This window comes from Pristis pectinata, chromosome 18 (assembly GCF_009764475.1).
Source record: "Pristis pectinata isolate sPriPec2 chromosome 18, sPriPec2.1.pri, whole genome shotgun sequence".
In the NCBI taxonomy this organism is placed as follows: domain Eukaryota; kingdom Metazoa; phylum Chordata; class Chondrichthyes; order Rhinopristiformes; family Pristidae; genus Pristis; species Pristis pectinata.
Window position 1 is genome coordinate 10,964,252 of NC_067422.1, and position 11,719 is coordinate 10,975,970.

Below are 11,719 nucleotides of genomic sequence, written 5' to 3' on the forward strand. Positions count from 1 at the left end.
AAAATCTTTGGTTAGCCTACATCTGGAGTATTGTGTGCAGTTCTGGTTGCCACATCTCAGAAGGATATGAATGTAGTGGAGAGGGTGCGGAGGATGTATACCAAGATGTTGTCTGGGACGGAACATTTCAGTTATCAGGAGAGAGTGGATATGCTGGGGTTTGTTTTCCTTGGAGTGTAGGAAACAGAGGGAGGACCCAAGAGAGAGAGACAAAATTGAGGGTGAAAAGACAGGGTGGACAGTGAGGAACCTTTCCCTATAACAGGGGTATCTAAGACCAGATGGTACAGATTTAATGTGAGGAGTGAGAGGTTCAGAGGAGATTTGAGATTTTTTTTCACCCAGAGAGTGATTGAAATCAAGAACACACTGCCTGAGGAGGTGGTGTCTGATACGCTCGCAACCTTGGAGAAGTATCTGGATGTTCACTTGAATTAGCAAGGCATAGAAGGCTATGCTCAAGTCCTGGTAAATAGGATTAGTATAGATGGGTACTTGATGGCTGGCACGGACATGGTGAGCCTCAGGGCCTGTTTCTGTGCTGAATGGCAAGTTAATAAAATATCTAATAATGAAAATTTAGTTTGCACTTCCTTCGTGAAATTTTATTTACTTGGGATTTTGTTGCAGTTCCTTCGGGTCTTCCTGCAGTTCTGTAGGACTTGGAAGTTTTCTCGAATAAATCAGAATACCAGTGTACTTAATTGAGAGATCTCAGGACGTCAGTTACTAGAGCGTGCCAGGTGGTGAATTTGGGTTGGCTAATGATGATAATATTCAGCTGCATGTTGACTACCTGTATTTTTGACAACTTTCTTTCAATGATTTTGGTATGGAAATCTATTCTCTGTTTGCCAGTTTGCACACTGGCTGTGGTATAAATTAAGAAATATTCGTAGCTGGTGCAAAGAAGCAAAATCCACTTTCTGTTTCAGACACATTAGTAGCTTACTAATTCAACTAACTTGCATTTTAATACACCATGGGGTAATTTGCTCATTCGTCTTAGTTTGACACTATTGGTTGACTGAACTATACATGTCATCGATATTGTGAATCTGTGATTCCAGATTTGGTCTACTGCCACTTAGTATGACAAGTTCCCGAAAGCCTAAATCATCTGTCCGAGCAAGTGAAGTTAAGAATCAGGTTAGTGTGGACTTTGTTTAATGTTTACTGTAATTATAGATATGGTTTGAATTTTAACTCTTGTACTTTAAAAGTAAAGCACCTGAATCCTTAGTTTTTACAAGTAAGTTTATAGAACCGAAGAAACTTGTTTGTTTAATGACCTGTTTCATCATAATAACAGTGGTTTTAGTGTTCTCTCCTAATCACTGTTACAATGTGTATAACAGTGGGCTTTATAGAAATGGTGGATAAAGTCTACTGTATTGTATATTTTACACGGTGCACAGCCCCATAAAGATATTGCTAATGATCGACTCAATATTAATTTTCTGAAGGTGGTGGAGACCTTTTCTACTCATAACAAACACTATCATCATCTTATTGAAACCAGTCAATAGCTCTTCACAACATCCCTTCATCCAAATGACCAAGACTCTGGGATGATTTTGATCATGTCTTGGTGGCAACGTTAAATTGATCCCGGTGTATTTTAGTTTCTTTAATACTGCACTACATGAAATATAACATATAAGTAAAACTTGCATTATTATTTGTACGATGTATGCAATTTAACTGATTTTTGTAAATTCAGTTTCAGCTGAAGCATTGACCTGTCACAGCTGCAACCTTTTGATGAAGCTTCACTGGGTATTTATAGTCACATGTGCAGCGTATTTAGCTTTGCATTACGTTTGAGTAATCATACAATAAGCAGCATTATGATCAGGTAACCACCAATACCAGTGTATTTGTGATGAGCAAGTGTGAAGTTAGTCAAGCCTACTTAAGGCTAGTTCTGCTAAAAGCACATTGAACTTTGATCCAGCCTAATTCAGAATTAGATATGCCTGTCTGAAAAGAATTACCTTGTATTCTCTGCTCAAATGAATAATGAGTTGATATCAGCTCTGAAGCTAAAGAAGTCCTGTTTTCTGAACAGACTGACATTGAGTTTTCAACTGACTCTGCAGTCTGAAAAAACATACAATTTAAATCCCGGGACCCATTCCATTGGTGCAAAATTGATCTTAAATTGCTAAAAAAAAATAAAAATGGGTTCTATTGAGTTCTTAAAAGAAAAATGTGCTTGGCTTGATTTTCACTTCTGTCTTAATCTCCAGTGACTAGTCTATTTTCTAACTTTAAATTATTTTTGGTTACCATTTTTCTTGGTTTTCTTGGAGTTCAGCAACAATACTGAAGAAAAGGAAAGGCGATTGCTGGCATCTCCTGACAAATGTTTTTTAACAGTTCCTGGTAGCAGTGCAAATTTTGTGATTAACTAAATAAGCATCAAAGTTACAAGTTACAAAAAACTGGAGAGATTATGTCTACATTCATGATTTGGTTGTATTTGCATATCTAGAGTTATTAAAAAAGAATTGCACCATGGATTCACCAGTTCAATTCTTATGATTTTAGTTGAAGTCTTTTGCCATCCAACACACACTCTAAAGGTTAATAGTACAAACATGGAGGGTGGTGTAACTTTTGACATTATTATGCATAAGAATTGTTTTTGTTCTTGAGTAAATGTGAGTTATTTGATAGAGGCACTGATGCTTTACCAAAATTCAAATACACTGGTTTTATTGTTACCTAATTTTTTAAATAATTTTTTTCTGTTGCCCAGAAACTACTATTTGTGGTTTGAGTGTTCTGCTTTACTGCATAGCCATTAAACACTTTAGTTGATCCTGTAAAGAATCACCTGGATGTGGCAAGAGTGACTTGAAGTGATAGACTGATTGCTTGCAGATTTGCAGAAGTTACTGCAGAGTTGGTGCCAGAACAGCTTTTCCCTTTTCCTTTGACTTACAACATAGCAATTTTAATAGTTGTCTGTGGTTGAATGTGCCCAATCCTTCGAGGACTGAATTTTTATATAGCTTTCAAAGTACCCATAACTTTTATCTGCTAATATACACAGAAACACTTAAGTTCTATGAATAAATGTCAAGAGCTGAGTGCCATGAAGTAAAATTTAACGAGGAACCACAAAATTACTTAGTCATTGATCAATCAGGTCAAAATTTTTAACTAAAATGGTTCACATAGAGTTGATAGTCTTTATGGTACTCACTACATACCACACATGAATTATTTGCCGATCAAATTCATTAATGTAATTTATTACTATGGAAATTATGCTTGTACTTTTTGTTCCTGTCCTTGAAGAGTTGCTGGTAGAGCAGCTTGTTTCAATATCCATCAGTGTGCATGTGAGGTGTGTACTTTTATGAAATGCTGAACAGCTGTGACATTAATTTCTAATAGATAATAACACAAATCTGTGTTGACATTGTGGAGGCTCTGTTCACTCAGGGTGATGAAAGGTATTAAACAACTACCAATGTTACAGGAATCTTTTGGATAAGGAGTGTTCTAAATTCAGATCTTTCAGTTTTATGGAATGAAAATGATCACTTATAATAGAACTTTCTAATCAGCATCACATTAGTGATCTGCAGGAGTTCAGACTGTGCTGGACTAAGTCTGCCAGCTGTCCACTCTATCCACGGTCCCCACGTGCCAGGGTCAGATGCAGAAAGGCAATCCCTCTGGCCTTCTGTATCCTTGAGTTCAGCAGCAGTGTCTGAATAGCAACTGGGCTGATTGTTGTAAAGCACAAAGACCCATCCCTGAAACACCTAGAGTCATAGATCTATACACCATGGAATCAGGCCCTTTGGCCCAACTCATCCATGTGGACCAAGTTGTCTATCTAGCGGTTCCATTTGCCTGCATTTGGCCCATATCCCTCTAAACGTATGAGAGAGTTTTGCAATTGGCAGAGCTTAGATGAGGTTTGCATCCATGAGGCCTTTTATTAGTTGAGATATGTGTCTGAATGTCAGATGCATCATTTCAATTTTTCAGTAGTTTGATAATTTTTAGAACATTTACACTAAAAAAAAAATTGAAGCTGCAAATAATTGAAACAATAAATTCACAGGCCAAGAATTCTCATTGAAATCAGTAGGGCTCAGGATTCGAGTGGCATTTTTCTACATTCAGCTGGAGGATCGCCGCAAAACTGGGCCCTATCGTTGAAGTGAAGTGGTAATTCTAGGCTTCCAGATTGAAAATTGTGTGCATGGAACTTCAGGACTTAACAGCCATTCGAACTCTGACAGTTCCTATCTGAATTGCTGGCAAAATTCGCCAAGATCTAGCCCAGCATGCTGTAAATGTGAACCACTGGGAAACGATCTGTATTCAAATGAGTAATAGTTTTGATGACAAAATTACTGCAAAGTTTCATAGCTGGTTCCATTTTATTAGTCTGCAAGTTGCCCTTCTGCTGCTTAAATTGTAATGTACTAAAGCATGTGAATGCATTGTCAAGAAGACTGCATGTACCACTGCTTAAATTTGACCTGCAGGGATGGAGGTAGTGTGGTGGAGGTGACTGCATTTGCTGACAGACATGGAATAAAAAGAGCTATGCTCCAAGTATTAACTATCCTCTGTTTATTACCTTCAGCCAATGGAAATTTCAGTTGGAGCCAAATGGGTTTCATATCTCAGTCAGTCTGTCAGGTGAACAGCTGTGCCCGGCCAGAACAAATCCGTACTTTATAGCTTTTAATGTCATTACTGGATGCCTGAGTGATAGCCTTCACCATTTTGTTGTAACTAAAAGTTTAGTCAAGTGGAGTTTATTGTCATGTGCACAAGTACGGTGAGGTACAGATTCATTGAAAAACTTGCTTGCAGCAGCATCACAGGCACAAAGTATAACACAAAATATAAATTCTACAAGATAGTGAAGAGAAAAAAAGACTGTGCAAAACAAGATATTAGTGCAAAAAAAACACGATCAGAGACAAGTCCATGGTAGTGCAAGTGGTCCGTAGTATTCTGTTACTGAGGTAGGGTTAGGGTTGTGCAGGTCAGTTCAAGAACCTGATGGTTGTAGGAAAGTATCTGTTCCTGAACCTGGTGGTGTGGGACTTCGGGCTTCTGTATCTCTTGCCTGACAGTAGCAACAAGAAGAGGGCATGACCTGGATGGTCATAATAGAAGGATCTGTCACATGATCTTATTTATTTACCTGTGTGATTTCTTTTATTCCAAAAATGAGTCTGCATCATGGCACATCAGGTTGATTTCTGCTTTGCATGTTTTTTGTTAGTAAATAGTGGCAACCATATTACTTCATCTTTTAATCTTAAGGTAGGTGTGCATAGAATATTGTGCTTAGAAACATAATGATCCCTCTAAACTGTGAAAAGAAATCTCTCCAAATCAGTCTAGCAGTCTATAGATAGATGTGCTCCCTCTATAAACAATCTTTATTCAGGGACCAAAGAGAAAAAGAGAAAGATGGTTGAGAATGTAATTGAGCTTGCTGACTTGCAAAAAGTGATCATGGAATTACAGTAGGATATTTGTTGCCACAAGTATTGTTGGCGTAGCGGTGAATAATTAATGACTTTATTTGCACGGTTCCCTATTGTACCTTCTGTCTTGCACAGTAAATGTACATAGGAGGTGGTACTTAAAACATTTTTTTTTCTCTTTTTGTTGTAGATGTTGGTCACAGAAGAAGCAAGTCTAAAGCCTGGCGCCTTATTTCATCAGCTGGCTTCTTTTCAAGATGATGATACATCATCATCATCAGCATCGTCGCTTTTTAAATTAGGGTGGCTATCGAGTATGACCAAGTGATAATGACAGCTTTGGGGGAAAAAAAAACTGATGCAAGCTTTGATGTAGAAATAAATTAATAAATACGAAAACAAAATCACCAGCCATTGACTCTAAACATGTATCGATGTCTGTAATGTACAATTCTGAATTACTGACCAGGAGCAATTGCTTTAATACTGCTACGACTCCATCTGTGGCCGTTGTTAAGATGCATTTTTTTCTATAAAAAGTTACCAGTGTCGTGGAGACTTCAGTATGCCAACTTGGACCTTCAGTGAATTGGAATATATTCAATTCCTAATGACGCTAAATTAAATAACAAAATGGTAATGTGAGCTTGTCTCCAGAGGCAACATTTTAACGAGTGGATTCTTCAGCTGTTCATTTGTGTGGACATTCTCTCTTTCAATGTGCTGTTCTTGGCAGTACATATCCATCAAGTTGCAATCCTCCATTCCATTTGGATATGTGGTCTTATTTTGATTAAGTCCTTTATAGTTCTAATGTTTACATTGCTACCCTGCTACAGGAGGATGCAACAAAATAGAGCTTGCAAAATACCTGATAGAAGTTTATAAAATTATGAGAGGCATTGATAGGGTAGACAGCCAGAATCTTTCTCCCAAGGTAGAAATGTTGAATACTAGAGGACGTAGCTTTAAGGTGAGAGAGGGTAAGTTTAAAGGGGATGTATGTAGCAAGTACTGTTATTGTTTTTACCTGTACTACATCAATGCACTCTGTACTAACCCAATGTAACTGCACTGTGTAATGAATTGACCTGTATGATTGGTATGCAAGACAAGTTTTTCACTGTACCTCGGTACAAGTGACAATAATATACCAATACCAAGTTGTGTTACACACAGTGGTAGGTGCCTGCAATGCTCTGTTGGGGTGCTAGCGGAAGCAGATACTATAGTGGCATTCAAGAGGCTTTTACATAGGCACATGAATATGCAGGGACTGGAGGGATATGAATCGTGCAGGCAGAAGGGATTAATTTGGCATCATTCTTGGCACAGATATCGTGGGTTGAAGGGTGTGTTCCTGGACTGTACTCTTCTATGTTCTAAAAGGTATATGTTGTCTTCCATGTAGCACAACAATAACATTTTTTTATGGTAAATTTAAATTTTTGGGTCAGGCAGAAACTAGACAGCCTTCATTATTAATTAAAAAGAGTGGCTTTTTTTCTGTCCAGAAAAATCAACATTAAAGTTTGTTGCTCAGCTGGTTCAAAGCATTATTTCCTGTGTTCATGGAAATGGTTAGTTGGATTATTGCCGTGATTACCATTTTTGTACATTTGTGCTAGAAGCAGTACAGCAGAGCAAAAGAAAAAATGCACATTAAAATGAAGCTGTGTAATTAGATGTAACAGCCAGTTACTACACCTGCTGTTTAATTTGTGTTATATCCCAGGTATGCAAATTGTTCAGCATTTTGTTACAATCGACACCAACTTACAAATGTCAGTAATACTAAACACTGCATGTTCAAGGTGCATTTCTACAATAGACTTACGCTTGAAATGTTTCCCAAAGAGTCATTTAATCTTGGGAAACTAAATCTTCTCTGATCGTAACATTATAATTTGACAATTCCTGTTCAAATATAGCAGTATTTACTCTTTTAGCTAATGTTAGTTTTGAATTGTGACTTACTTCACATTAAATGTAGCTTAATATATGGTTGGGGATAATTTATTGGTAAATGCCATTGATTTGATGCTGGTAAATATGTGGTCACAGTCAGGAATAACTATGATCTAAAACTGTTGGTTTAGTATAAGAATTATATCTTTCAGATTTTCTGATGAGAGGGAAGATGCTGGGTAAAAAACGTTTAGTATTAAATCCAAATATACAATTGATTAGCTCTTCTTTGGTCAGCTCCTTGGGCCAATGGAAATTTGTGTTTGAATTCAGTCTGGAACCAGTGCAGTCTCTCCTGTCAAGCGAATAGCTGTATCCCTGTCCAGGAGCTGAAAAAACTTTTGTTGGTTGTCATTGTCATGGAAAGGATAATATTGCTTACCAAATTACATTGTTACCATAAAGCCCCATAGCTCATCAATATGATTTCCATTTTAAATAGCAATCCATAATTTTTCATACTGGTTGCACTTTGAAACATTGGGGGAAAGAAATTTGTATTCCTGTTTTGGGTAAACAGTAGGAATGTGCTCGAAAGAGGAGGTTTGGAGTTCAGTGCGTTTTAAATGGAAAAAAAACTTGGACTCTGGCCTACTTTATTAACTTCATTCTTTATATGGTTCTTAATGTGACCCTGATTATATAAATAACTGGAACAAAACATCTTGGACTTGCAAGGACTCGGCATAGTTTGCACAGTCAGAAGAATAAAAACTGTCTTGACAATGGGATGAGTGAACAATCCGTGACTCTCACCGTTTCCCACTGAAGCTACTTCAGATGATTAGTATCCCGTTGTTCAGCTGGAGAATATTCTGACTATCAATAAATTGAAGTGCCAACACAGTGAAGGTAATGTTGGTGTCAACAAATAGAAAACAGACGTCTCGGTAGCTGATTTCCTCTAATGGCATGTACAAGGGAGAAAGATGGCATGTTGGTGATACTGCTGTTGGTGATTGCATGGATATACAAGATATCACTGCTGGAGATAGCTGTTCCATTTGGACAGCTGTAATAGACGTGTAGTGCAAGGTGCTATTTGACACACTCAGCCTAATCCCAACTCTAGCTCTTGATCTATGGTCTTGAAGATTATAGCATTTAAGAATGTGTAGATGCTCCAAACATGACAAGGCTTTCTTCCTTTACCACCAACGTGATGAATTCCGTACCTAAAACACACTTAGAAAATCTCTAACAGGCATGAATGAGGGAGGATTAACCTGTAGTCACAGATACTTGATTTCTAATGATGGGTTGGGCTTGAATTTCTCTCCTAAAGTTTTCCTTTATTAACTGTAACAAGATTACTCAGATCTATAATACAGTTCAGAATTCTTAATGTTTGACTTCTACATGATTTTCTTTTGTCCCAACTACTGAAAGAATTTGAACTTCGAGATGTCCTGCTGGAAGCTGACAGCAGAACCAAGATTTCAGCTCAAATCTTCCCTATGACGTTTGTGATGTTTCCAAAGCTGTATCTTCCAACTACTTCCATAACATTCCTCGTGATCAGAATGATCATGAACGTCCTTGAAGGCCAATTTATCAGTGTATCTCCCCCCGAAATTTGGAATACTGACTGGTGTTTTTCTTGCCTGCAGTATCGCCTGTCTTTATTAATTATTCTTGTTATCTTTTTATCCTGATCCTCCTCTGTCATATTGTATGACTTGGTGGTGACCTATTGCCCCCAACACCACTGCATCTTCCATCCTTAAGATGGGACCTTTACTCAAAAATCAATACCCCATCTGTTCCTCCTTCACGCCAAACCTCCTTATCATCATCTGCACTTAATACCTAAATGCCTGTAACTACAATTTTTCTTCTCTGTTTCCTCTAACTCATCTTTATTGATACCTCCTTAATGTCCAAAATACTGCACTTGTGTATGCTTTCTTGCCAAAAGAATTCCTGACAGACTGTCTTCCAGTAATGCACTGATTTTTTCACTAATAAAACTATCATGCCCATCAAAAAACTGTTGTGCTTTCTACCATTCCACATCATTCTTATGCAGCAGTGTATCTCCCCCCTGAAATGTGGAATACTTGTGTTTTTCTTGCCTGCAGTACTGCCTGTCTTCATTAATTATCCTTGTGATCTTGTTATCCTGATCCTCCTCTATCATGTCAGCAGGCATGGTAGTGCAGCGGTTAGCGTAACGCTTTACAGCACCAGTGACCCGGGTTCAATTCCGGCCGCTGTCTGGAAGGAGTTTGTATGTTCTCCCCGTGTCTGTCTGGTTTCCTCCAGGTACTCCGGTTTCCTCCCACATTCCAAAGACGTACGGATTAGGAAGTTGTGGGCATGCTATTGTTGGCGCCAGAAGCGTGGCGACACTTGCGGGCTGCCCCCAGAACACTCTACGCAAAAGATGCATTTCACTGTGTGTTTTGATGTACATGTGACTAATAAAAAGATAGCAGATATGATACTTGGTGGTGAGCTACTCCCTCTATAGGTTCCTTATAGTTATGCACCCTGGGCTCTTACCCCGACTCCTCTCTGCTGCTTGTTATAACCTTTTGGTCACCTATTTAGGCTTCTAAGGTTCCTATTTCATCTCCTCAATCTTACATGAAATCAAAGCAGCTTAACATATTCATCAGGTCAGGTTACATCTGTGGGAAGAGAAAAAGAATTAACATTTCAGCTTGAAGATCCTTCATCAGAACTGAGAAGGAAAGAAAGGAAGGTTGTTAAGCTGAAGGAAGGTTGGGGGTTGGAGGATGTCTCTGATAGATAAAACTGAGGTGACCATGGGATAAGCTGTAAACAAGGTTATTTGGTTAGTTGGAGAGTGAGAACATAGACAAAAGAACTTAAAGCAGGAGTTGTGAAATGCAGAGCAGGAAGACATGCACAGCAGGTTAGGCTGGGCATGTCCTCCCAGAGGAAGAAAAAAGGCGATTTTAAAAATAAACAAGCTGAGCCAATATCACAGATGATGACTATACAGGCAGAGAAATCAACTCACCTGAAGTTGTAGAATTCAACCGTGTCCAGAAGGCTGCAACGTGCCCAGATGGAAGACTAGGTGCTGTTCCTCAAGTTTGAGTTGGGCCTCACTGTAATCATACAGGAGACCACAGATCGATGGGTCATAATGGGATGGGGGAATTAAAGTGGCAGGCAATGGGAATCTTGGTTGCCCCTGTGGACTAAACACAGGTGCTCCGCAAAATGCACACCCAATCTGCGTGTGGTTTCTACACTGTAGACGAGATCATATTGCGAACATCAAATCCAGTACGTTAGATTAGAAGAAAATTGCTCATTGACCTGATAACCTTGTTTATGGCTTATCCTGGTCACCCTGTTTTTACCCTATCAGAGACGTCTCCCCTCCCCCCACCCTTCCTGCAGCTTCATGAGCTGCTTTTGTCTCCATCCCAGCTTGGATATAGTTTTTGACCTGAAACATTAACTCATGCCTGACTTTCTGAGTAGTTCCAGCATCTCCTGTTTTCATTTTAGATTTTCAGTATCTTCAGTTTTTGTTTAATCAGTCCTACATTTGTACTTTTCTTCCATCCCTTGGGCTCCATTATTATTGTTACATTCAAGAAGTCGAACTGGAGCTGCTTTATTTCACACCTTTCCCTTTTTTACTTAAAAGATAAGCTGTCTTTATCGGTCATATGTAGTGGTCCGGGGGGGCGGGGGAGCCCGCAAGTGTCGCCACGCTTCCGGCGCCAACATAGCATGCCCACAACTTCCTAACCTGTACGTCTTTGGAATGTGGGAGGAAACCGGAGCACCCGGAGGAAACCCACGTAGACAGAGAGAACGTACAAACTCCTTACAGACAGCGGCAGGAATTGAACCCGGGTCACTGGCACTGTAAAGTGTTATGCTAACCGGAACAGTGCAGCTAGCCGACTGCCACAATATTTTTACACCAAACTCTCCAATTAACAAAGTAGGACTGGACGGTATACCCCCTTGTGCCTGTTTCACCATCTATCTCAGGTCCACTTTCACCTCCCCATTCTCATACTTGTCCCATCCCACACTGTTAATTAGCCACAATTCACATGGAAGAAGACTACAGTCAGTAAGTTAATTGGCTATTGTAAATTGCTCCTAGAGTGTAGCTGAGTACAGAGGTGGAGGTAGAATCCGCGGTGAGTTGATGGAGATGTGAGGAAAATAAAATGGGTTTGGTGTAATTGGTAGCCCTTTGTGTTCCTGCTTATTTCCCTCCAGCAGCTGTCTCCAATCTTCACACCCCCTTCCCCCCACCTTACTCCATCTGCCTC

The 11,719-nt window shown here is 39.2% G+C and overlaps 1 protein-coding gene across 2 annotated transcripts in view; it reads left to right on the plus strand.

Annotated features, from left to right (window-relative positions):
* Positions 1 to 7,030, plus strand: part of cog1 (component of oligomeric golgi complex 1) — a 32,586-nt gene extending 25,556 nt beyond the window's left edge. Inside the window, exons 13-15 of one of the 2 annotated variants that reach the window (XM_052033149.1) lie at positions 1,071 to 1,149; positions 1,724 to 1,779; positions 5,668 to 5,884. In XM_052033149.1, the coding sequence (XP_051889109.1) occupies positions 1,071 to 1,149; positions 1,724 to 1,741 (97 nt within the window). In that variant the 3' untranslated portion in view covers positions 1,742 to 1,779; positions 5,668 to 5,884. Of the gene's footprint in view, positions 1 to 1,070; positions 1,150 to 1,723; positions 1,780 to 5,667 lie in introns of both variants that reach the window. The other variant, XM_052033148.1, reaches the window with a different exon arrangement.
* The last annotated feature ends 4,689 nt before the right edge of the window (positions 7,031 to 11,719 follow it).